Source organism: Agaricus bisporus (assembly GCF_000300575.1).
Source record: "Agaricus bisporus var. bisporus H97 unplaced genomic scaffold AGABI2scaffold_2, whole genome shotgun sequence".
Lineage (NCBI taxonomy): Eukaryota > Fungi > Basidiomycota > Agaricomycetes > Agaricales > Agaricaceae > Agaricus > Agaricus bisporus.
The window spans coordinates 1,562,276-1,586,385 of NW_006267355.1; the positions used below are offsets into that span (position 1 = coordinate 1,562,276).

Genomic DNA, 24,110 nt, shown 5'->3' on the forward strand with positions numbered 1-24,110 from the left:
CAACTGCGTTGATGATCATCAGATCTGAGATCTGAGATCCGGCCAAGGTCAGCTGATAGATCCGGACAGGGGAATCTCATGATCATGCATCATGCTCTAAGCTCTCGCCATGTACCGTACCTATGGGAAATAAAAAAAAGCCAGCGACGCAGTCTATGCTCCCTATCTACCTCCCTTGTCGTCTTCTATATACCCCTCTCACTGGCTCACTCAAGTAGCCCATTCGTTGTATATCCCTCTCGTTTCTTATGCTTTCTCTAGCCATCTCTCTCTCCCTCTTTCTCCTTTTCAGCATCGCACGGGCCGCAACTGCGGACCAATGGCGTGGTCGCTCTATATACCAGTAAAAACCCCTGTTGTGGGCCGACTCTCTTTCGCTGACCCATGATCAACTAGACTGATTACAGACCGCTTTGCTCTCCCCAATGGGACTGACCCCAGCGCTTGTGACCCAGCAGAACGAGCATACTGTGGTGGGACATGGAATACGTGTGTTTTGTTCGAATCTCCCCTCCTACTAACTCACCTTAACTTGGCATCAGGATACGCGAAAATCTTGACTACATTCAGGATGCTGGCTTTACCGCTAGTAAATCTCTTTCCTTTCCCATACTGTTGTTTCGGTCTGATCACGGCTGCTAGTATGGATAAGTCCCGTGAATGAAAACTATGATGGTCCCCGTACTGTGTATGGTGACGCATATCACGGCTATTGGATCAAAGACTTCAGTAAGCTCAACAATCGTTTCGGCACGGCCGATGATCTCAAGGCCCTGGTTGCGGAGCTCCATCGTCGCGAAATGTAAGTTGAAAATCTGACGTATGCCTTCTTCGCACGACTGATGTCTTCTCACAGGTATATTATGGTTGATGTTGTGATTAACAACGTCATGTCCACCTCGTTGAAGCCCGATTATTCTCAGTACTTTTTTAAAGACTCTGTAAGTATAACATTTCCCGCATCCCAGTATCTAACATTTCACAGTCCATGTATCATCCCTATTGTCCAATACAATGGGGTAATACTACCAGCGAACAAACTTGTTGGTTAGGAGACACCAAAGTGCCTCTTCCTGACGTCAACACGAGTCATCCCACCGTTATTGCTCAATACGGGGACTGGATCCATGACCTTGTTCAGGAGTACCAATTTGATGGGCTTCGCATTGACGGTAAGCCTCAAATATCTGTCGAATAGCTATAACGCTAATGCTCCTCCAAGCCGCCAAGTATGTCATGATCTTCGCAGCCACGCTTTGTTGTTGAGGTACTAACTTGTTTCGAGGCATGTACACGTCGATTTTTGGCCTACCTTTGCCGCCAAGGCCGGGGTATTTTGCATGGGAGAAGTCTTTAGTGGAGTCGAAGTTGAGTAAGTCGCGCTACATTTTTATTATCGTAGATGCAGCTCATCTCCCACCCAGCCCTGTTGCACAATATCAAGGGCCCCAAGGACTTGACTCCGTTCTCAACTATCCTATGTACACAGCTTTGGTAGAGGCATTTGGCATTCCTGGGCCTGGTAATATAACTGCGGTTTCGACTGTAATTGAGCAGTCTCAAAACAGTTTTCGTGTACGTTGGGTCCAAATGTTGTTCTCCTTCATACTCACTCATTTGAGTCAGGACACCACCGTCCTAGGTAATTTTCTAGAAAACCAGGATGTTCCCCGCTGGCACAATATATCTGTTGATCCCCAAAGCCTATAGTGAGGTGGTTTATCCAACCACAGATCCAGTTTTCTGACCTATGCTGTTCAAGTAATGCCATGGTCTTGAATTTCATGATGGATGGCATCCCCGTCGTATATTATGGACAAGAACAATCTTTCTCGGGTAGCTCTGACCCCGTGTGTAATAATTATTTCATATACTCTACGGTCGTCTCACATCCATAGTACAACCGCGAACCCCTCTGGCCGTCTCAGTACCAGCAAACTGACGCCTATAAATTCATCCAGACCCTGAACCAAGTTCGTCACGAAGATCTATCCTCCTGAGACTGACGTTGACGTTGGACATAGTTTCGCAACTATCTAGTCAAAACAGATTGGGCGACGCAAAAGACTCAGATATTGACTGCGAGTCCTTATGGGATTGCTGTAATGAAAGGAAAAATAATATCTGTCGTTACTAACATCGGTTCCCCCGTAGGTCCCCCAGACTTCATTATCCTGTACCACCAGTTGACCTGATGGCCCTTCCATTGCCAGCCACGAAACGGGACTGATATCGCGGTGAAGTCTCCTTTTGAATCTAGTTCAAGCATGATTAAGTGAGTTACTCACACTTTCTATATGACAAGCGGATGAATATGACGAATTTGCTTAGCATTTTGACCTGCCAACAATGGGTCGTGGGATCGAGAGGTTATCTTGACGTCCAATATACCAAGGGGGGTCAGCCCGTCATTCTTGCGCCAGCTGATTCACTCAATGACTCAGGCTTCTGTGGCAACACGCTCAGTACTACAGTTGTGGGGAATTCTACTCGCCAGAACTCTGCTGCATCTTCACTCCACCCGTGGCGTTTATCCGCCGCCGCTCTGTTCATTGCGTTGACTTTACATTGGGCTATCAAATATTGAGGTTAACTAAAATGCTGTTACTTTTTCGTTTTTGTTTTCTAAACAGCATTGTTTTTGGATTATAGGCACATCAGCCTATATATATTATATATACAATATACAGTATCATGAAATACTTAGTCGCTCACACCAGTAACTTGATAAAAGCGTTACTTAGGTACGCGTGTCTGTGACATGACGTGTTACTACTGACTTTCGTGTCCTACATCATGCCCAGAGAGATTGTGACAGTTCAGCTCGGACAATGCGGGAATCAGAGTGCGCACATACCCTGTTCTAGGTCCCACTCTTGCATTGAACTGAATGCTCAGTGGGTTCTGTGTTTTGGCAGCGGCTCTGTGCCGAACATGGTATTAGCAAGGAGGGTATCCTCGAAGAGTGGGCGACAGAGGGAGGGGATCGAAAGGATGTTTTTTTTTATCAAGCAGATGATGAGCATTATATCCCCAGGGCCATCCTCGTTGACCTTGAACCTCGGGTGCGTCAAGTTGTTCAGCTCGTACTGCAGGTGTTGGATATCCATCTTAGGTTATCAATAACATCCTCACATCACCTTACGCCAACCTCTATAATCCTGAGAATATCTTCTTGTCGGGGCATGGAGGAGGTGCTGGTAACAACTGGGCGCAGGGATATTCTGCTGGAGAGAAAGTCTATGAAGAAGTTATGGAAATGGTGGATCGCGAGGCAGAGGGTAGCGACTCACTTGAGGTGAGTACGCCATATGTTCATTCCTATCCTCATGCCTTCGTTTCATTTTCTTCTTAGACTACAGCGATCCACTGATTGCTCTACACATTTCTTTTCATAGGGTTTTATGCTCATGCATTCCATCGCAGGCGGCACAGGCTCTGGCCTCGGATCCTTCCTTTTGGAGAGATTGAATGATAAGTTCCCAAAAAAGTTGATACAAACGTACAGCGTCTTCCCTAATGCACAAGAGGGTGACGTTGTCGTTCAGCCATACAACTCGTTATTGACGTTAAAACGGTTGGTGAACCATGCGGATTCAGTGGTGGTGTTGGACAATGGGGCACTAGCGCGGATATCAGCCGACCGATTGCATATTCAAACGCCATCATTCGACCAGACGAATCAATTAGTACGCGTTTGTGCAGTATTGGAGTGGCAGTTGCATTTATCATCATATATTGCCCAGGTCTCGACCGTGATGGCCGCCAGTACGCAAACGCTTCGATACCCTGGATATATGAACAACGATCTTGTTGGAATCATCGCTTCATTGATACCAACACCTCGATGTCATTTCCTGATGACTTCTTACACTCCCTTTACTAGTGATCAAATAGACAAGGTATGCATTAGCAACTCTTTTTCTGTTCATGTGCATCATTTTGCGTTATACGTTTAGGCAAAGTCAATCCGTCGTACGACAGTTCTAGATGTCATGCGAAGGCTCTTACAGCCTAAAAACAGAATGGTGTCGACGACACCCAGTAAAACTGCTTGCTACATTTCCATCTTGAATATAATCCAGGGCGACGTTGACCCTACAGATGTAAGTAATATAGTGAAAAATAGCATGCTTCAGCTGCTGATGCCCTATTGCATTATATATTAGGTTCATCAATCGTTGCTTCGTATCAGGGAGCGGCAGCTGGCCAATTTTATTCCCTGGGGTCCCGCATCTATTCAAGTCGCTTTAACGCGGAGATCTCCATATGTTACGACGAATCATCGCGTGAGCGGTTTGATGTTGGCCAATCACACCAGCATTGCTTCTGTGAGATCTTTCCCAACATCGCATTTGGTCCTTCGTTGTTGATTGTGTTATTCCAGCTCTTCAAACGCATGTTGGATCAATTTGATCGGCTGAAAAGGAGGAATGCATTCCTGGAGCAATACAAAAGAGAAAGAATGTTTGAAAATGGCTTGGAGGAGTTTGATGACGCTCGGTAAGAGTCATTATAATCCTCACAGATTAATTTTCTGACCTGGTAAATAGGGCGACGTGCGAAGAGCTATTGAAGGAATACAAAGCATGTGAGAGCGCCGACTACATTTCCTATGTATGTTTACCTTCACCTTTTTTTCCGTTGAGGTTTCTAATCAGTCATGGTGCAGGGCGGCGCAGAAGGCGAGACAGCCACGTAGCTGAATTGAGGATTCGATTCCAACAGTGTATTGTATATGTCAATTTATGTATTGGGATATCTAGGGCATGTAATGTGAAATAATAAATCAAACCAGAAGCCTGGGCGAGGTTCGGAGGGGAACGAAGATTAAGATTTCTTCGGCCCCTCCAGTTTCTTCCCAATGTCTGCACCTAAAACTAGATGTCAGGACGAACAATCGGAGTGTCTTGAAAGTATCGGCTTACCTCTGAGTTTCACTTTGAGTGTCCTTTCAAGCTTGCCCAGAATTTGAGGATTGGGAACAGCCTTCCCTGACTCGTAGTCCTGCAGTACAGAAGGCTTTTCATTTATTTTTTGGGCTAGTTCCTTCTGAGAAAGTTGAAGTTCCTGTCGTGCAGTTTGTATGGCCTGAATAGATTCATAAGAAGCACAGATCAAGGGTTCGTATCAGCTACGTACCCGGCCGACACTCGGAGAAACTTTCGGTGGCGGAGCAACCTCATTCTCGCGGTCAAGCTTGGCAATACGCTGGTGGTCAGTTCCTATGAATGAGTTTTGAAGCGTTGAAAAGAGACATAAATCCAAAGCGCGTGGGACCTTACCTTGACGAGCCTTGTTTGCTCCGCCAGTAACTTTCTTGTCAACTGAAACCACCGCTCCAGCACGTCGAGCCTAATCATTTCACCATACATATCTCTTTGAATGCGGAAGTGGAAGAGAAACTCACAGCTGGGGGGATAAAGAATGAACTAAGATCGGTATGAAAAAGTTGTGAAGAAACTTACCATTCACGTCAGAATCTTTCTTTGTGACCTTGGCAACCTGTCGCTTGTATCCAACGACGAGTTTGGAGTCCCAGTCTGTGTCCATTATTCTAGATTATGCGAGGAGTATCAAAGATGGTGAGGGTATGTAAGGAGAGGAGGTTGGCAGCAGAAATCAGAGTTATAACCTTGTGACGTGTCACGGAACATTTGACTCGATGTCGGAGGCGATGCTCTTGCGCTCAAGCCAGGCCGGATGCTATGTAGGCGAGTCTGACTCGGGATGACGGGCCTGTCTGCATTTTTTTTTCCGCCTGTGCGACTTCTTATCGGTCGACCGTTGTTGACCTGGTATCTGTCCGAGATTGTTATCCCTACCGATCGATGTATTCCTCGTGATTACTGCAAACTTATTGTCTTGTCAACATATTAGCACATTACAGTAAATCAAGCAGCTCAGAAGGGAACTGCATACAAAGACAGAGGTTGAGCGTTCGAGACCGAGATCGTGACCATGGCGACTGGTGATCGTGGGCCATTAGGAGCCGTTGACAAGAATAATGATGAGGCATCACTTCCACTGCTGTTTCCAAGCAGTGCGTACTCGTCCATCCTTCTTTCGCCCTTCTACTTACTTTTTATCTTTTATTTTCGTAGCTCCTTGCCTAGCGCATCGAGACGTTGATCGTCCTTGACTGTCTTTCTTCCCTGTCACTCGTTACTTCCCCGCCGCTTTGCCCCAATCTCTGTTTTTGCATCAAGGTCGTCCCAACTCGTCTCTGGGAGAGGGGTGTTTCCGACAACATCGATTCTTCGGCACCTTTTTTGTCTATCCTTTGTTTGATACATTGATTATCGACGACCGAATAATATGGTTTCAAGAACATTGATGGGCGTCTGGGCTGCCCTGAACTTTTTGTTGCTTGTTGCAGGCGCAGTCACTCTCGCGCTCTCGATTGTATGGCGTGGACCTAATCTCCTCATGAATATGGTCTTATCTGATGCGGACCTTACTGGTAAGCCCTCCGTCTGTGTTTCCCTTTGGTCTCTGTTCTGAAAATCTACAGCTGGTATCATACTGGCGATCGCCTTCATCATAACCTGTATCACAGGCATTGTTGGTGTCATACAGCGAAACCACATCACTATCGGCCTTGTCATCACTAACTACGCGCTCCTGGTGGATGCTATTGGCATTGTTATTATTGGGACTTTTGTCTGGTTTTTTACTCTGAAGGAACGGCACAATTATTCGGTTTTGTGGGATGCGGCCACTCCAGACGTTCGTCGGGCCCTTCAGGATCAGGTATGCTTCGTCATCGCTTCAATGAAGTCACCACTTAGTGTTATGTAGCTGAAATGTTGCGGATACTTCAATAACACCGACTTCGCAGAAATCAGTACTTTTTGCAAGGATCAGCAATTCATCAGCAGCCTTAATCAAACCGATTTGAACAATTCTTGCGTCACTCCGATTACTGATTTCGCTGACATGACTCTGAACAACATTTTTACGTACGCATGCTCAAAACTCAATTTTGACCTTAATGATTCACGTCTCGTAGAACCGTTTATGGCTACATGGCAATCGTTCTTTGCCTTTTGCTCGCCACCCTATGCGTGATCAAGAAGGCAAGTACAATCTAATGAGGTTCTTATACTCAGTCAAACCTAATGATGATAACAGAGGCATGAAGATGAGCGATTCAACAAAATTGACGCGAAGCGGGGAGGCAAAGGTTTTGTGTAATACCTGCAGCGCAGGACACTACTCACAAATCTTGGAATTTGTCGAGCCGCTCCTCTAATTTTTCCATCCGAGGCCTGGTTTTATTAGTAGTTTATTTTTTAAGTGGTTGTGCAGTACTTTTTACTCGAAAGAATGGAAGATTATCTCTTATAGCCACTGTAGTGTTTGTAGCTGGGAAGATTGTACCTATGACGTGAGGCCGAACGCACTGCTATATTTGGCTCTACCCGTTACTTCTACGCGCATCTTGTTAATGCCCAAGACCAAGAAACGTAAATTACCCATCTCCAATCCACTTGACAACTACGTTGCGACAAGCAGGCCGCAATCCAGCCGCAGTGTTATTCGTCGGTTTCACGTGCTTATCAAAAAAGAAGCTCAATTGAAGTGCAACAGGTCGCCTGGTGCGGCCGAAACAGAGGACCTTGTCAAAATTCAGCATGAGATTCAAGAATTGGGAGGTCTTCAACGTTACCAGCGAATGTCAACAGTCGGACAGAGTGGTGACAGAGGCGGGGGCAGTGAGAAAGTTTTTATCGAGTGGATGAAGGAGCTCAAGTTACATGTCAGTGAAATGCAAATCAAATTAAGGTGCGCCCCACCAAACCTCTCAGTAGACAATACATTAATCCAGCCACGCTCTTCAGACTCCTAGAAGTGGGGGCATTGAAGCCAGATAACTTCACCTCTTGCACCTCTTGGATCGAGAACACGCCTATCGATTTGCGCCCGCAACATCCCGCTATCCAAGAACAAGACTTCCTTCTCTTAGATCCCGTTGAAAATGAGCGCAAATGGGATGCAATCAGTCTCAGCCTCGTATTAAATTTCGTCCCTCTCGCTGTTGACAGAGGTGAGGCTTAGTAGCGGGGCGCCGGAGCCTGTAGAAATAACCTTGCCTAATGTATGAAAAAAGGGAGCATGCTACAACTAGCCAATACAATCCTTAAAGACAAGGGCTATCTATTTCTAGCTGTGAGTCCTATTATATGTTCTCCATACCTCACCCGCTGCTTACTGACCGTTAGCTACCTTTACCGTGCTTGATTAATTCCCGATATATGAGTTTTGAACATTTTACCCGCCTCATGGAAACCCTTGGATTTTCGGAGCTCAGATGTCGCTGGAAGAAAGGTGGTAAAATGGCGTATTGGCTCTATCAAAAACAACAAAAACCTCGACAAGAGGAATTCGGCGGGTTCGTGAAAAAGGTCGTCCTCCGGCACGGAAATCGGAACAATTTTGCGGTGCTCTTGAAAAATAGCTGAGACACTCAATTCTTCATAGACTACTGCCAGAGGTCATCCCGCCGGTCTATGCACGTCTTGTATCAATATGTGTAAAAGTCTGTAATTTATTTTGATGACATCAATATCTCATCCATCATTGACATCCCTTCTAATCTCGTCTAACATCTCGCCATCATTTCCTCCCTCCAATCCATCAGTTACAACCAAGAAATCTCTCAATTTCTCAAAGGCAATGACAAAAATTCCAATACTTCACTTCAACGATGTTTATCGAGTGTCGCCCCAGAAAGTCAACCGATCTGGCGACACGATCGATGTCACACAGTTCGCGGCGCTTGTAGATAAACTCAGAGGTAGGTGGGGACAGAGGACGGAGGACGGGAAGAGCGATGGGCTCTTCTTATTTTCAGGAGATTTATTCTCCCCCTCTGTCGAGAGTTCCGTGACGCGAGGAAGCCATATGGTGAGCATGACTTCTGCAGACCGGTTTTCTAAGCCGAGCTTCTTCCTACTAGGTACCAGTCATGAATGAGATTGGCGTGGACATCGCCCTCGCTGGTCTGTGTCATTAATCATACCAAGTGGCTATTTCGCTGAAAGTGAGCGCCAGGTAATCACGATTTTGATTTTGGTCGGTGCAATTATCCAACCCAAGCGCCACTCGCAATCTTATTATCGACCGTAAAGGATACCCTCACCTAACCAAGCTCGTCCGAGATTCGACTTATGTGCGTTTAGAAGCATCGGGCCAACCTCACTGACTGTTGTTTTGACACCGGATTACCCATCAGCCATGGATCTTGAGCAATATCATCGACACAGACACTGGCTTGTCTCCTGAATATCTGCAACCCTTTCAAGTTATTGAACGTTGCAGTACTCGCATCGGAATCATTGGCCTTGTTGAAGAGTATGTCTGATGAGAGTCTTTGGTTTCGTCTACTGATATGCCGTAGAGATTGGATTGCGACTATATCATCTTGGCCTCCCAACTTCAAGCACAAAGATATGAAAGAGGCAGGACTGGAGTTGTCTAAGCTATTACGTGACCCAAATGGAGAATATCGATGTGATCTCATCATTGCCCTCACTCATTGCAGGTCTGTAGGTTGTCGCAACAGTTCAACTCTTTACTCAGATTATACCTAGGTTACCTAACGTGAGACCACCTCGAAGTGCTAAGAGTCAATGATTGATCAACGCATTCCTTGTCAATAGGATATCACACTAGCTAAAGAACTCCTCGCCCTTTCACCTAATGCTCAAGGTGCTCAATCGATTGTGAATGAGCATGGAGTTGACATCATTCTCGGTGGACACGATCACCTTTACTATGTCAGCAAGGGTACTGACAAATGGGAGGGTTATGAGAAGGCTAATGACGTACTGGGTGCAGAGAATGACCTGGGAGATATCCTGGTGTTGAAGAGTGGATATGATTTCAGGGAGCTAAGTGAGATCGAATTGGACCTCGAAAGTACGCCAGAAGGCAGTCTGAGGAGGAAGGTCATTAAGCACATCGCTGGTAAGTTGCCATTTTTCACTATCAATCACGGACCAATTCTGTGCAAGGAAAACGTCATGTCATTGTACCTGGAATGGAGTCGTCAGCTTCTCTGAGCGAAATTCTCAAGAATGTATTGTCTTCTGTCTCCTCCGCGACGAAGGCGCCTGTGTGTCAATCTACCGTCACTCTTGACTTACGCTCGAGTCACATCCGTGTAGGCGAGGTGGGAGATTTGTCTTTGTCCTAGAAAACTGGGTTCTGAACCTCAAGTAGTCAGCAGCCTCGAACTGGTTCGCAGATGTCATTCGACATGCGTACGATGATGCGCTTTGTCTGAAGGGTTGCGGAGGTTCTGATGGAGTTTTCATCTGCGCAGGCACCCTTCGTGGAGACTCTACTTATGGTCCAGGTAAGCAAGACCTTTAATCTGGCCACAAGATCTCTCCATCTCGATTTTAGGTGTAATTACCCTCGGAGATATTCTTGAAATTTTACCTTTTGATGACCCCGTTGTGGTCTTGCAACTCGACGGAGAAACAATATGGGAAGCATTGGAGGTTGCCTTGGAATTTTGGCCAGCACAAGAGGGGTAAGTGAAATATGCGATATTCGCAATTGTGACATCTAAAGTACAGATATTTCAGGCGATTCCCGGTGATATCAGGTTTTAAGGTTGTCTGGGATTCACGTCGCCCACCCGGTCAACGTGTCCTCAGCGTCACCCTGGTAAAAGAAATGGACAGTAATAATGGCTCACCAGGGCAGGTCGTCGAGGAAGCAGTGGCCAAGTCGAAGGAGGGAAGAACGTACAACATCGTGACGAGAGACTACCTGGCTGAAGGTCACGACGGTTTCATTGTCTTGAAGGGAAAGCCTTATCTTGTTGATCACGAGAGTGGGAGTCTCATGAGTGGCGTAGTCAGGCAGTATTTGCTCGGTGAGTGCTGTGATCCTTGGGCATTGCATCGTATCTTTTATATGTTGTATTTGCAGGTTCACAATTTGTGAATAAGATGGTGCGGTTGACAGAAGATGGAAAGTTTAGTAACCTTTCGGACAATGCACATAAAGCAATCAAAGAAGCACAAAAAGAACGTATCAAGCGGAATGAGGACAGCCATCGGGATAAAACCCCCGTTGGAAAGTGGAAACACGCTTTCGACCTAGTCATCCACCGAGCAAGATCCCAAAGACATTACAAAAGTCATTTAAATATATCTACGTCAGAACACATGAGTTCGGTAGATCCATTCGATGGTTCAGCCGCTAGGAAAGGGCAGCAATGTTCCGTCATCTTAGAGGATACAGAAATTGATCACGACCTCTTGATCATAAGCCCCGAGGTGGACGGCAGACTATTGAATATCGCGCGAGCATCCGGAGAGTAGTTGGAAAGCGATGCGACTACCGAGCGATACGTAGCGTTAAAAGAGGAAAGTAAGACACTTCGTGTACCAATGTCTGTCACTTCGTGTTCGCAATGACAGCTGCCGCCTTTATCGGTGGGTCTTCAGTCAACGTACGCACGTGGTGCGCCAGAGTGCCCATCGCACTACCAAGGCCCGCACCGCCGAGTATAACTTGTCAATATCAGGCCCGTGAATATATGCACGAGAGACTGAAAGCGTACGATTCACGATGTTTGCTCTATTCCATAATATTGCGGGCGTGAGTAGCGCCATTAGTACAGCACCAATAGTCGAGTGATCTTGCGACCGTATCCGATTTGCCTGAGTGTCAACGACCCTGTCAGTGGGAATTAGAGCTACGGGGTCAATTCAGTATTCACATCGTAAGCCACATCGAGCCTCCGTTGGCGGACAAGCTCAGCAGTGGAATATTTATATCGACCATAGGCGATTCCACCGCCTGCCGCAATACCTGTCGGAAATGAGGTTGCAAAAATGCGTCAAAGTGGGTATAGGCCCGACGTACCTGTTACGCCTCCCACCCAGGTTGCCCGGAGAAGTCTATTAAGAGACCAAGCACCCCGGCCTCGCTTCATTAAGATGAACGTGGTGTACAGGGGAGGAGTCAGCACAGAGAGAACTTGATAGCCTGTACTCATCGACTGGCGAACGAGATACTGAACATCGGCGTCTTGAGTGGTAGGGGCAGCCATTGTTTAATTGTACATGCAAGCTACATGCCAGAAGGATCCATGGCTTAAGTAGGTCAGTGCGTCAGCTTACATAAGCTCATTGACGACAACTTCCTCGCGCCTGCTTGCCATCCACCACATACTTGTCTGTTATGACTGCAGCGATTATGGACACTCTCGATGCACAAATGGCCGACTACCAAAATGATTTCGACGTTCCCATGCACGTCTCATCGTCGGATGCTTGGCTCCAAGACATGGCTCCCATGGAAGATGACGCGCAGCTAGCGTTCCAGTCAAAATTGGGGACCACAGACACTAGTCCCACGATAGAAGTCGATATGGAGGCTTACATTGATGATGGACACGTCGAGTACGACATGGTGGATGATCATCCCAATCACAATCCGACTTCTGGCGAGCTGCTGGATGTCGACGTGCTGCCTGTTTCAGCAATGCATTCACCGTTCATCGCGGTGACAGCTTTACCATCGGTCGAGTATCCACCTCCCTCCGTACCAGCACCTGATTCAAATTCTCCCCCTTTGGTATCAGAACAAAACATTCAGTCTCCTACAATTGTCGAGCCAACATTGGCGGACCCTAGTGTTACATCAGAGTCCCAGGCTGACACCCAGCTACCAGAGGTTGAGCGGCAATCAGAAAGGATCTCAACTCCTGAAGCTGTCGTCCCGCACGATCATGAGGATGTAGAACATATATTCATTCCTACCACTTCATCTGAAGTACCTGCGGATCAAACCGATATCCTCCATGCGACAAACTCTACCATGCTTGGTTTTAACCCCGAGACAGACGAAGTTCCCTCACACAATCCTGTTGAAAAATTTTCTGGAAAGGACATTCAGGGTGGTCCTTTTCACCTGCACTTGAAACAGGAGACCACCGGACCGGAAAACACTAGCAATGCTGATATGTGGGCCACTCATGATCAATTGTCTAGATCCCCTGTGCTGCCCGGGGAAATTGAGGAGCGCGTTTCCGGCGGCCTTGATTCAAAATCCTATGTCGATGATACTGAACCATACATTGCGCAAGACCCACTCTCTAAGTCTACACCTCTCGAGGCGATCGGTGAAACCTTTGTAGACCAAAGGTCGCCCTCACTGCAAGAGAAAGAAATTTCCGTCGTGCAAGGTACCGAGGTGTCAGCGGAGGTTTTCAATGAGCCTCTAGAAGAGGCTTACCCTGAAGTCCCCCCACCTATTCTACTCGCCATTTTTTCAAATGACCACCCTGAGCTTTGTCTCTTCAATAAAGTGTCGGACCCTCTCCCGAATGAAGACGATTCACAAGAACGTCACATTCTTCTTCAGACCTCACCAAATCTTTACTACGAGCCATTGGTTCACGTATTTGAGGCTCTTCGTCAGGATGAATACATCAGTACTGTGCTCGAAATTTCAGGTAATGAACTGGCTTTGGAAGCTTACGATCTGGAATTGGCAATTACGGAGGTGAGCTCGCTTCGGCCTGCTCATGCCAATACTCAACATCCTACAGGATAACTTCTATGCAAGAGAAATCAGCTTGCATGACTTTTACTTCCTCCATACATCTGCAAGTATAGCTGGCTCACTTCGCCTTCGTTTATACATATCCGGTCCACGCTTTTTTGTTCGCTATCATACTCTACAAGGACTCCTCAATCCACATCTGAATGATTCACGGGATTCAGGGCAAGGCGAGATTGGTGAGTTTATGACTCTAATTGTTTTACATCATCCAACTCTGTTCTCAGAAAAACCCCTGGAAGAACAGGAAGACAGGGAGGTTTATGCTGCGGAGACTGCATCAGGTGCCGAAAAAGTTCACACTTCCGATCACAGACATCTTGAGAAGTCAAAGGGACTTCCAGATCAACCAGAGGAGGGAGGAGAAGAGCGTGTAGATGTATATCATCATGGTTCTCATACTGCCTCTGAAGGGACGGTGACGGAATCGGGTGAAATCGATCTTTCTACTCTTCCTCCTTTCATTGATTCTCCAGAGGCAGACGGAGAAGAAGCCGTACGACAAGACGACTATTCCAATGAGGCAGTGTATCCCACAGCGACGACACCTGATAATGCTTCTACTGGTGATAATTACACGCAAGATGATGAACGACGAAGCGAGGAACGAGAGATTGAAGAACCGGAAAATGACGCACAAGAGCACGAAGAACGGGAAAATGAAGAACAGGAAAATGAAGTACAGGAAAATAATCAGTCTGTCGACAGTGGGGATCCAGACCTTTCTAGAATCGGGTCGCCGGGTGTTATACCGGTGGAATTCGCGGAATCCGCAGCAAACGAGGCAAATAAACCTTCCGAAGAAAATAAGGCCGATAGACTCAAATCTTCCTATATAGTCGAAGGAGCTGAGAACGGAGGTATGTTTCCAAATTCGACCAAATGTTCAACCCGCTGATTTTTTTAATACAGACTTTAGCCACACTTCTCCTCGGGAACACACAGCGAATGCTCCCCAGCCCGAGCATGATGAAGGCGCTCAAGATAATTGTGGGTGACGAAATTACTTGAATCTTCCTAATAATGCTCAGTTTATTACAGATCTATTGAGTGAACCTATGGACAAAAACCAACACCAAGAGGTCAATGATGAAGGCATCTCATTCGAGACACCTGAAGGCGCGTACCGAGAAGCGGAAAGTAAGATTACTCCTCGTGTCTGGTTGTACATATCCTGATACTCACGCGCCTCAGCTATTGCAGACGTCAAAGAAGTCGATTATCTGGACGAAACTTGGGACGACGAGCTGGATGGCGAAGGCGATCCGGATACGACGTGGGAAGCGGAACCAGAAAACGTGGATGAGTCTATCTCAAACGAAAGCTCAGTGACGTTGTCCAGTAAAGCGTCCAAACGGAGTTTCAATGAGTCCGGATTAGAATACTCGGACGAAGAAAACTTCGGTTCTGAATCTCCAGGTGGGCATTCCTTATCCACTGCATCTATCATAGCTAATCCCGAAGTCATAGGAGCTAAAAGGGCACGAGTGGTGTGAAGCCAAGTTTTCGTATCTGTGCCGCTTCATGCGGCCATATCTGATTCATCCACCCACTCGTCCTTGCAATGCTCATCAATAAGAAGGAAGTACTCAAAGGCTAAGTTTTTTTCCACCTACCTCTGGCCGAGAACTGTCACTTCACCGCATTGGTTTTATACTGATTTAGAAGGTGAGTCCCTTTCAGAAGCAAGCATTTTGAGATTGTTAGGAGAAGTTGGCTCTAAAAAATGTCTGTTCCGGCAAATGGTAGAAGTTGTTTATGGTATACATTCTTCTGTGATTGTCATGCATGTATCTCTCGAACCCAGCACTATGTAGTATTTTTGGGGCAGAAGTTGACAACCGCACGATTTCCGATTTCCGGGGTTGAAGCCATGACTGTCTGGATACCAGGATCATCCGCGATCAGTGCCGGTCCCACCTAAACTTCGTTGAATTTATTTACATGAGGGAAATTTCAACGTTTCAATATTCAAGTTTAAGAGCCGAAGTGCACGTCCACTGGGGCTGGTCTGATTAGTAATCAGGTGTAATTAGCTGACTTGAAAAAATTATTGATGTTCACCGCACTGTCCAATAAGCGAACTTCCGTGAAAAAAGTTCAGTAACACCAATATTCATATTCAGTGATGGCGGATGTCAACTTGGCTCGATTATGCGCGGAAATCGTCCATGTGCATTTTGGATCTCTGGCTGCAGTACGAGTTACTTCCTATTTCTGCTGCTTGACAACCTTACGAATTGAATCGCAGCAAGTAGTATCTGTTCTCCTTACTCGTGGTCGACTTTCTTTGCCGCAGATACTCCGGTATACTCAGCTCAAACCTCGTATTGCGCGGGCATCAATACTTGCACTCGTACAGCATAATTTACTATGGCATGCTCAGAGTGATGAAGGCACAGAGGTTTTCGAGTTCAATGTGGATGAATGCCTTATGCGGTTGAGATTCGGAAAAATTGTTCATATGGCCCAGCAGCTTTTTGGCAAGGCGGTGAGTCTCCTGCAATGATCTCTCATTATGTTCATCGAATTATGACTTGTCTAATCCTAGTAATTCTAGGGTGCAGAACTTGTGCAGTCTATCCTCGATCACGGAAAACTACGCTCACCGGATATCTTGAGACTACTGGGCGTTCATGATTCGAAATGTATGTGTAGCTATAGTGCCATTCGCGTCATAATAACAGAACTGCTTTCTTTAGCTATCACCGTGCATCGAGGAGTCATGCATAAACTCGTTTCAGAAAATTACTTGAAGCCTTCGACGGTTTTGTCTCATGTGTCACCAGCAGATAAACAGATCAAGTATGAAGGGGAGGAAAAAGCCAAAATTTCGGGATTTCCGACGGCAAAAGAGCTGAAGCAAGCGAAACAAGTAGCGGAGGCTAGGATGAGGAGGGAAGAAGAGGAGGCAGGGAAGGCCGGACTAGTGAGTGCTCCAATACCTGCGGCGGGGGCGAAGCATCGCTGAACGAAGATCCAGAAACCAAAGGCGACGAACCATGCAGTCCACCGAGCTCGGAAACGGAAGCTGGAAGAAACTGACGAAATCGTTGATGTGAGTGTACGCTCATGAGTCGGTCATTCTTGGCTTAAATCAGTCTTAGAACACGATATATTTCCGAGTGAACTTCGATAAGTTCAATATACACATTAGAAACACTGTGAGGATCTAGGAGTTGAAGTTAATTCAGCTGACGTTTCCTTATAGTTAATCGTTCGGGCGGCGCGGAATCGATATAACGAAGAAGCAGCGAGTGTTCTACGGGCGATTCTCCATCTCACAGAGAGCTGGCAACGAAATGTGGCTGAAGTCCGTTCAGGTAAGGCTGAATTTGTGACCATTGTAATTTACTTTCAACAATGTCTCTCAGAGCCCGTATCTGTACCGAATCTCGTGGTGAAACTAGCAAACGAAGATAACTTGGCACGTGGACTCGTGTTGGCGGTAAAGAAACCTTCAAACACTACTTGCATCAAGGAATATCTGGGAATGCTTTCGTGTGGCGATAACCCTACTGCTGTTGGCAAGGCTGCCTCGTTTATCTCCCTCAATTCGTCAAAAGTTCAAGTAGAGTTCGATGTCATCGGGCGGCGGCTACGCAGGCATGTATTAGAGTCCGTTACAAGAGAAAGGCACGGGAACGAAGGAGTGAGGATTCTACGGCTGTTGATGGACACCGGGAAAATGGACGATAAACAAGTATGTTTCATTAGAATGAGCTTTTACGACGCCTTTTCACAAGGGTGACAGATCTCCAAAGTGGTTATGATGGCAGGAAAAGATGTCCGCGCTTTGCTGACAGCCCTCGCTACTGATTCGCTCATTAGCACTCAAGAAGTACCCAAGAGCGCAGACCGCAATCCAACCCGCACCTTCTATCTGTGGTAAGCTGACTGGATAACAATTTTTCTCCGTCTTTGACATTTTCTCTAATTATGTAGGTATGTGGACCAACATAAAGCTTTCTCGACGATTCTGGGACAAGTGTACAAGTCCCTGTACAATATTAGTGTGAGGCAGCGTGCTGAGCGTGAAATACCCGAGGTAAAGGCCGTGCTAGAAAAAAAGGAACGTAGCGATGTACGTCAAGACGAGGGATTGTTGACCCGGCTTGAGCGAGAAATTGCACAAGAGTGGGAGGGTAAACTTGGAAAACTGGTGGCATTGGAAATGCGTGTAGAAGAAACTCTATTTATTTTGAAAGATCTGGGAGTACTGGGAATAGACGATGATTAACTTAATTTTTTGGTTTTTCGCTACGCAACTCGGGAAATGAGCGCTAAATCGATACTAAGCTGGGGTGGTGTCCAACCTGATCGTAATCATAATTCAAACCATGCGTTCGAAAGGCCCCGCTGTCATCATTGCTGATACTGTCCGAGCCTATGCTCACTCTGCTCAACTTCCACCTCATCCAGGTTCCGAATGGACTCGATTTGTCTGTATTTCTGACAACCACAGCCAAACATTTGACGATCTGCCAGCTGGTGACGTCTTATTGCACGCGGGAGACATGAGCAGCTGGGGTTACCCAGAACAGGTGATGAAAGTCTTGAAGTGGATAGCAAACCTAGACTATCCGGTGAAAATGTAGATACTATCCTGTTCACTGTGCAGACGCATTAACCCTGTTGCTATCCCAGAATTATCGGTGGAAACCACGATGTTAGCCTTCATATTAATGGAAAGGAATAGGGCACTCATTTTCTTCAGCTATGCTTGGATAAGGACGACGACCTTTCTAGTTTCCATCGTATGGACGTCCAAAAACTGGCTGCAATACAAAATTATATCAAGGGAGAGGAAATGAAGAAAGCCAATGTTCATTACTTGGAGTATGAGTCAATCGAATTCACAACGGCAGTGGGGAGAGTCTGGAGAGTATATGGGTCTCCTGTGAGCAATTTGATTGTGGTGATATGTGGCAAACAGTTTGACTTCTTTTCAAGGCAGCACCTAAGTATGCGACTGGGGCATTCCAGTACGAAGGAAGGGAGGAGGCTCAAGGTAATTATAAGGCGGTTTTTTTTGAGCAATGGGACACTGAGCTACAGCAGCTATCTACGCTAAGATACCGTCGAACGCCGAAATTGTGATAACACATACGCCGGCGAAGTATTGCCTGGATGTAACAATGCGAGGAAAGAATGCTGGATGCCGGGTTCTGCGAAAGAGGCTAGACGAGCTGAAGGAGTGTAGACTGCACGTGTTTGGGTAGGTGTTCCGACGAAGAGGATGCAGAAGGGTGCTGATACATTACACAGACATATCCACGAGTGCGCCGGGGTGGAAATGGTGGAAGGGGGCCGGGTGGGAGCGAATGCAGCGATGGCGCGAACGGGGGCGGCGACTGTAGTCGATCTGCTCAACTGATGTACATACTGTAATTGTAAATTTGTGAATTCACACTCCGCCATTCTCCTCATTTCAGGCGCGTCTCGCATACCCCAACGCGCTCCCTCCTTCCATCATCCTCGCTATGCTTGTCGAACTCAACAAGCCCCTCTTTGTCGCCCGTGCAAAGCGCATATACGATGGCTGGCTGGTTCGTACCCTCTCTCCTCAGCGCTCATCCGCATTCACCATAATGACTCCCTTGCCCGTGGGTCCAGAACGCCACCAAAAACGACGATTATGCTTCAATAGCAGACGCCGACGGTCTCATTGTACTTGCTGGAGACCCTGCGCCGGAGGATGAACCCATGCGCAAGGGTACGTGTCTCCAGGTGAGCGGCGCTATGAAGCCTCTGCTCTTCACTAGGTTTACTAAGCAGATCGTCGCAGCAATGGCTTTTGGGTTATGAATTTCCGTCTACAATGATGCTGTTCCAAAAGGACCAGATCTCAATTTTGTGCTCTGCGAGCAAAGGTACGCGACATATATACTATTTATCACACCAGAACTGAAGACGTTATCTTGATACAGGCAAAATTCTCTCTCAAATCGAAAAGGCGGAGGGCGTTGTACCCATTAAACTTTTTGTCCAGGCAAAAGGCAAGGACGTCACTACTGACGCGCTACCCCTTTTTTTCGAGCAATACTGCAAGTCAAAGCGCGTTGGCACTTTTCTGAAGGAACAGCATTCCGGAAAATTGATCGCTGATTGGGATAAGCTGTGTTCCGGAGCAGAAGTGAAGCCAGAGCTAGTGGATATGTCACCCGCCATATCCTCAGTTATGGCTGTCAAAGACGAGGAAGAATCCGTGAGTATGACTTGTGGTCCGAAATTCAATTTATTCTCAATGTGCATGATGCAGAAAGCTGTACAAGTCGCCGGGTCTTTGACATCGACTCTCCTCAAGTACCATATCGCTCCGAAACTAGAGTCTATTTTGGATAAAGAGTCAAAAATTACCCACGATATGCTAGCCGCTCAAGTAGAGGCGCGCCTCGGCTTTGGGGAGGGAAAGGATGCGAAGGGTCCTGATATGAAAGTGTGGAGCAAGAACAAAAACTTGGACAAGGTGGGTATCTATTGGCTTCTATTCATTTGCTGGAAATGACAGTCTTTAGGTGGACTGGCAATTAGTAGAATTTTGCTATCCACCCATAATCATATCGCGCTCTAGTAAAACTGGATATGACTTGCGGTATACCGTGGAATCAACTGAAGACAATATTGCACACAAAGGCGTCCTCTTGATATCCGTTGGTATGCGATACAAATCATATTGCACCAGTGTTGGCAGAACCTTTATCGTTGATCCAAAACCTGTATGTGACGCTTTTCCGGGTCGTATCAAACACTGAATTTGTTCTAGGAGCAAGAAGCACAATATAGCCTGTTGTTATCACTTCAGAGTGAACTGCTTTCATTCATCAAGGACGGAGTCATCTCTCGTGACGTATACCATCATGCTCTGTCTTTTGTTAGGCAAAAAGACCCAAATTTGGAGAAGCATTTTGTAAAAAATATTGGTTTTGGGGTCAGTATTCTTTATACTTTGTATTTGTCCTATATTGACATCTTTCTAGACCGGTATGGAATTTCGTGATAGTAACTACCTCCTCACACCTAAAAACGGTCATTCCTTGAAAAAGGGTATGACCTTGATTCTGGGTCTTGGATTCACTGATTTGGATGACGCTGGTCGAAAGTAAGCGGACAAGGTTCGTTTAAAAGGGTCATGCTCTAAATACAGAATTTTTTTTTACAGATATGCTCTCCAATTAACGGATACCATCGTCGTTGGTCAAGATCAGTCGGCGCTACTGACGGAGGGCACAAAGTCCACTAAAGATACACTGTTCTTCCTCAACGACGAGCCCGAGGTGGTGGAAAGGAAAGAGAAGAAACCTGCTGTTAATGCCCGTGCCAATGGGTCACCTGCGAAAAAGACAGCTGGAACAAAGATTCTCCGTGGTCAGACGCGAAGAGCTGCCCAAGACGAGGTCCACCAGACTGCTGCGGCCAAGTTACTCGATCACCAAAAGGAGTTGCACGACAAACTACAGGATGAAGGCCTACGGCGCTACTCTGAAGATGGAGTTGGGACTGGGGTTCGGGAAGGCAAGACATGGAAAAAATTCCAGAGCTATAAGGGTGAAGCTGCTCTTCCGCAGGATGTTGATCGGCTCAGGGTACGCTACAACTGTTGCTTGTCCACCGCACACATGCTCACGCGATTTTATAGATTCACGTTGACAGGAAGGCCCAGACTGTCATTTTGCCAATCCACGGCTTTGCCGTGCCTTTGCATGTCAACACCATAAAAAATGTCAGCAAGAATGATGAAGGTGATTTTACCTACCTTCGTATCAATTTCCAGACCCCTGGCCAAATGTCGGGTAAGAAGGACGATACACCCTTTGAAGATCCCGATGCCACTTTTATTCGTTCTGTTTCTTACCGTTCTCCCGACTCTCACCGCTTCGACAATATTTCGAGGCAAATTACTGAGCTGAAGAAAGAAGCAAATAAGAGAGAGCAGCAGAAGAAGGAAATGGCAGATGTTGTCGAGCAAGGCAACCTGGTCGAGATCAAAGGCAGACGTCCAATCAAAATGTCGGAAGCGTTTGTCCGTCCTGCGCTTGATGGGAAGAGGTTGCCGGGAGAGGTTGAGATACATCAAAACGGTGTCCGTTATCAGTCCGTTGGTGCTCAGAAAGTTGGTGAGTTTCGGCTGTCAGCAAGTACAGAGCTTCGATGGTTAACTGATTTTGTCTATAAGACATTCTATTCAGCAATATCAAGCATCTATTCTTCCAACCCTGTGATCATGAGTTATTGGTCATTGTTCACCTCCATCTCAAATCGCCCATTATGATAGGCAAGAAAAAAACTTCGGTGAATTTCCATTGGCCTATCCCCTATTTGACGCTCGCTCATTGATTGTTCAAGGATGTGCAATTTTTCCGTGAAGCAACTGACGTTCAGTTTGATGAGACGGGAAATAGGAAACGCAAGCACCGCTATGGTGATGAGGACGAAATTGAAATGGAACAACAGGAACGCAAGCGAAGAGCCATGATGAATAAAGAAGTGAAAGCCTTTGCAGAGAAGATTGCCGAAGCTGCATCCACCTCGGTACGTCTCGCTCTAATCATTTGCATCTATTACTCATCAAGTTAGCTGGGAGAGGCTCTTGAACTCGACATACCTTTCAGGGAACTATCCTTTGAAGGTGTACCATTCCGAACTAGTGTTCGACTGCAACCAACAACTGAATGCCTCGTTCACCTCATGGATCCGCCGTTCTTGGTTGTAACACTCGCCGATATTGAGATAGCTTCTTTGGAACGTGTTCAATACGGCCTCAAACAGTTCGATCTTGTCCTCATCTTCAAGGATTTTACGAAAGCCCCTTTACACATCAACTCAATTCAAAGTTCACAAATGGACGACGTCAAGAATTGGCTTGAGTGCGTTTTTATTCAATTCTAGTCCTTGAGTTGTTGACCTAAAATTGACAGTTCCGTCGACATTCCTATGAGTGAAGGTCCAGTCAATCTCAACTGGGGACCAATCATGAAGCATGTCAATGAAAATCCATATGAATTCTTTCAAGGCGGAGGATGGTCCTTCCTCGGTGGTGTCGGAGGTGCAGAAAGCGAGGGCTCGGAACAGTCTGATTCAATGTCCGAATTTGAAGCACAGTCAGATGACTTTGCGGAGTCCAGCAGTGAGGACGAGAGTGAGTTCTCGGAAGAAGATGTTGCTAGTGATGACAGCGATTCGTATGGTGATGATGACAGCGACGAGGGTGAGTTTCTTGTCGATATATTTATAATGATATTGAATTGGTTTCATGATTAGGAGACGACTGGGATGAATTGGAACGTAAGGCTGCTAAGGCAGATGCAAGACATGCGGAAGACAGGAAGAAAGGAAATCGCTCGGACAACTCCGATGACGATCGGCCAAAGAAAAAGAAGGCTGCTGCGAAGTCGAATAAGGCTAATGGCAAATCGAAGCGGTGACTGGCAATTCTTTCAGATATATATCTATGTTTTTCTGTATTTTTCATCTTCGTTGCATTCATGCTTGATATTTTTTATTCGCTGCCTGCATATCATATATACATGTCTCGTCGCGCTACCTAATGAATTGTAGGCATATGGATCTAGGCATCCTTTTCCTTAGTGATGTTGAGGCGGTCATCAATTTGCCCTTCGCGCCAAAGATTGACGGCAATGACCGCTGCACCCAGGCCGAAAAATGGGATCGCAACCGCATACCAGAAAAGTATGAACGGAATCTCTATGAGATCGGAGACAAACCAAAGTTGGGCGACACCCATGGAAAGCATACCAAATGTATAGTCCCATTTGAGGAAATCATGAACCTGCAGTGGTACACTGGCGTTGGTAAGGGGTGTGAGGGAGGGTAGGAGAAGAGCCTTGATATCTTCGAAGTCGCTTAAGCGGGGCCAGAGGACGGCGAAATGGAGTGAGGTCGCAACAAGAAATAACGCGAGATAAAGACGTTGGAGGACAGTAAATCCAGAGTATGCAGAATTAGGACGACGGATGAAAAGGTGAAGACACGTCGCGACGGCCACATAGACGGGATAAAGTTGCCAAATGGCGGTCACAGTTGGATCCTGCATTATGAGCATGCAAAGAGACGGAATGAGCGCTCCAATGAATGAACCAAATGCGATGGCTTCGACATGGGCTTTGGGAAGGGAAGTGGCCTCGCTGAACCTCGCACGTCCTCCACTGAGGAAAAAGACCAGGTAGTAGAGAGGCGTTGTGGCACCTATTGTCAAAACCTGACTAACGAGCCCGAAGACAACTGGGAAGGCCATGAAAAAGCTGCGTCCGCTGCGATAATTTTCGACGGCAGGCACAAGGACTATAATAGCTCCAGTGCCTATGAAATAATACAAGAAAGCGAGGGGGTCGCCTGAGGACATTCCCTCATGGAAGAAGGCCACAAACCCGCATAGCGCCTTATCGACGGACGGAAAGGTTGTATAGGGAAGAGCATATGGGCTGGTATTGGGAGAAGAGCAACGGGAAGCGATGGTAGTTGCTAAGCCTGATGCAAAGAGATGACCCAGTGTAAATTTG

At 46.5% G+C, this 24,110-nt stretch overlaps 10 protein-coding genes across 10 annotated transcripts; 9 read left to right on the forward strand and 1 right to left on the reverse strand.

Moving 5' to 3' along the window:
* Positions 1-177: 177 nt before the first annotated feature.
* AGABI2DRAFT_134077 (hypothetical protein) lies at positions 178-2,711 on the forward strand. The gene is made up of 15 exons (XM_006458223.1): positions 178-343; positions 397-489; positions 543-589; positions 643-802; positions 857-941; positions 986-1,172; positions 1,223-1,229; positions 1,286-1,372; positions 1,425-1,575; positions 1,627-1,709; positions 1,763-1,850; positions 1,899-1,973; positions 2,025-2,150; positions 2,214-2,275; positions 2,332-2,711. Exons 1-15 carry the CDS (start codon positions 249-251, stop codon positions 2,585-2,587), a joined length of 1,602 nt encoding a protein of 533 aa, XP_006458286.1. The 5' UTR covers positions 178-248; the 3' UTR covers positions 2,588-2,711.
* A 66-nt stretch (positions 2,712-2,777) lies between these two features.
* AGABI2DRAFT_199792 (tubulin gamma chain) lies at positions 2,778-5,092 on the forward strand. Its single transcript, XM_006458224.1, has 11 exons — positions 2,778-2,845; positions 2,899-3,065; positions 3,116-3,298; positions 3,399-3,689; positions 3,747-3,902; positions 3,960-4,106; positions 4,170-4,331; positions 4,388-4,503; positions 4,554-4,617; positions 4,673-4,874; positions 4,929-5,092. The coding sequence occupies exons 1-10, from the start codon at positions 2,797-2,799 to the stop codon at positions 4,700-4,702; spliced, it is 1,365 nt and encodes a 454-aa protein (XP_006458287.1). The 5' UTR covers positions 2,778-2,796; the 3' UTR covers positions 4,703-4,874; positions 4,929-5,092.
* On the reverse strand, positions 4,672-5,740 carry AGABI2DRAFT_190631 (hypothetical protein). The gene is made up of 5 exons (XM_006458750.1): positions 5,636-5,740; positions 5,467-5,557; positions 5,143-5,355; positions 4,929-5,091; positions 4,672-4,874 (listed from the first exon to the last, which is right to left on the reverse strand). The coding sequence occupies exons 2-5, from the start codon at positions 5,551-5,553 to the stop codon at positions 4,831-4,833; spliced, it is 507 nt and encodes a 168-aa protein (XP_006458813.1). The 5' UTR covers positions 5,554-5,557; positions 5,636-5,740; the 3' UTR covers positions 4,672-4,830.
* Positions 5,741-6,032: 292 nt separating this feature from the next.
* On the forward strand, positions 6,033-7,405 carry AGABI2DRAFT_190632 (hypothetical protein). The gene is made up of 6 exons (XM_006458225.1): positions 6,033-6,043; positions 6,105-6,463; positions 6,515-6,753; positions 6,802-6,962; positions 7,013-7,079; positions 7,135-7,405. Exons 2-6 carry the CDS (start codon positions 6,319-6,321, stop codon positions 7,195-7,197), a joined length of 675 nt encoding a protein of 224 aa, XP_006458288.1. The 5' UTR covers positions 6,033-6,043; positions 6,105-6,318; the 3' UTR covers positions 7,198-7,405.
* Positions 7,406-7,450: 45 nt separating this feature from the next.
* Positions 7,451-8,566, forward strand: AGABI2DRAFT_199801 (hypothetical protein; the record flags this gene model as incomplete). The annotated part of the gene is made up of 4 exons (XM_006458226.1): positions 7,451-7,788; positions 7,845-8,050; positions 8,114-8,172; positions 8,226-8,566. 4 exons carry the CDS (start codon positions 7,451-7,453, stop codon positions 8,463-8,465), a joined length of 843 nt encoding a protein of 280 aa, XP_006458289.1. The 3' UTR covers positions 8,466-8,566.
* A 71-nt stretch (positions 8,567-8,637) lies between these two features.
* Positions 8,638-12,084, forward strand: AGABI2DRAFT_216759 (hypothetical protein). The gene is made up of 15 exons (XM_006458227.1): positions 8,638-8,910; positions 8,963-9,005; positions 9,058-9,078; positions 9,135-9,175; positions 9,239-9,357; positions 9,404-9,551; positions 9,666-9,972; positions 10,020-10,177; positions 10,228-10,363; positions 10,414-10,543; positions 10,599-10,891; positions 10,948-11,534; positions 11,585-11,684; positions 11,744-11,835; positions 11,890-12,084. The coding sequence occupies exons 1-12, from the start codon at positions 8,680-8,682 to the stop codon at positions 11,340-11,342; spliced, it is 2,022 nt and encodes a 673-aa protein (XP_006458290.1). The 5' UTR covers positions 8,638-8,679; the 3' UTR covers positions 11,343-11,534; positions 11,585-11,684; positions 11,744-11,835; positions 11,890-12,084.
* Positions 12,085-12,202: 118 nt separating this feature from the next.
* On the forward strand, positions 12,203-15,419 carry AGABI2DRAFT_190636 (hypothetical protein). The gene is made up of 7 exons (XM_006458228.1): positions 12,203-13,533; positions 13,580-13,769; positions 13,818-14,450; positions 14,503-14,580; positions 14,632-14,730; positions 14,785-15,009; positions 15,061-15,419. Exons 1-7 carry the CDS (start codon positions 12,208-12,210, stop codon positions 15,084-15,086), a joined length of 2,577 nt encoding a protein of 858 aa, XP_006458291.1. The 5' UTR covers positions 12,203-12,207; the 3' UTR covers positions 15,087-15,419.
* Positions 15,420-15,661: 242 nt separating this feature from the next.
* AGABI2DRAFT_199804 (hypothetical protein) lies at positions 15,662-17,841 on the forward strand. Its single transcript, XM_006458229.1, has 10 exons — positions 15,662-15,787; positions 15,842-16,081; positions 16,151-16,238; positions 16,293-16,519; positions 16,574-16,648; positions 16,698-16,754; positions 16,802-16,913; positions 16,965-17,293; positions 17,345-17,478; positions 17,536-17,841. Exons 1-10 carry the CDS (start codon positions 15,719-15,721, stop codon positions 17,828-17,830), a joined length of 1,626 nt encoding a protein of 541 aa, XP_006458292.1. The 5' UTR covers positions 15,662-15,718; the 3' UTR covers positions 17,831-17,841.
* A 90-nt stretch (positions 17,842-17,931) lies between these two features.
* On the forward strand, positions 17,932-19,017 carry AGABI2DRAFT_190638 (hypothetical protein). The gene is made up of 6 exons (XM_006458230.1): positions 17,932-18,184; positions 18,238-18,259; positions 18,308-18,490; positions 18,544-18,601; positions 18,652-18,808; positions 18,859-19,017. Exons 1-6 carry the CDS (start codon positions 18,108-18,110, stop codon positions 18,965-18,967), a joined length of 606 nt encoding a protein of 201 aa, XP_006458293.1. The 5' UTR covers positions 17,932-18,107; the 3' UTR covers positions 18,968-19,017.
* Positions 19,018-19,031: 14 nt separating this feature from the next.
* On the forward strand, positions 19,032-23,988 carry AGABI2DRAFT_183379 (hypothetical protein). Its single transcript, XM_006458231.1, has 15 exons — positions 19,032-19,139; positions 19,207-19,320; positions 19,379-19,463; positions 19,521-19,798; positions 19,853-20,059; positions 20,109-20,309; positions 20,357-20,521; positions 20,571-20,692; positions 20,753-21,176; positions 21,230-21,707; positions 21,767-21,882; positions 21,937-22,122; positions 22,168-22,457; positions 22,509-22,798; positions 22,852-23,988. Exons 1-15 carry the CDS (start codon positions 19,074-19,076, stop codon positions 23,013-23,015), a joined length of 3,186 nt encoding a protein of 1,061 aa, XP_006458294.1. The 5' UTR covers positions 19,032-19,073; the 3' UTR covers positions 23,016-23,988.
* Positions 23,989-24,110: the final 122 nt, after the last annotated feature.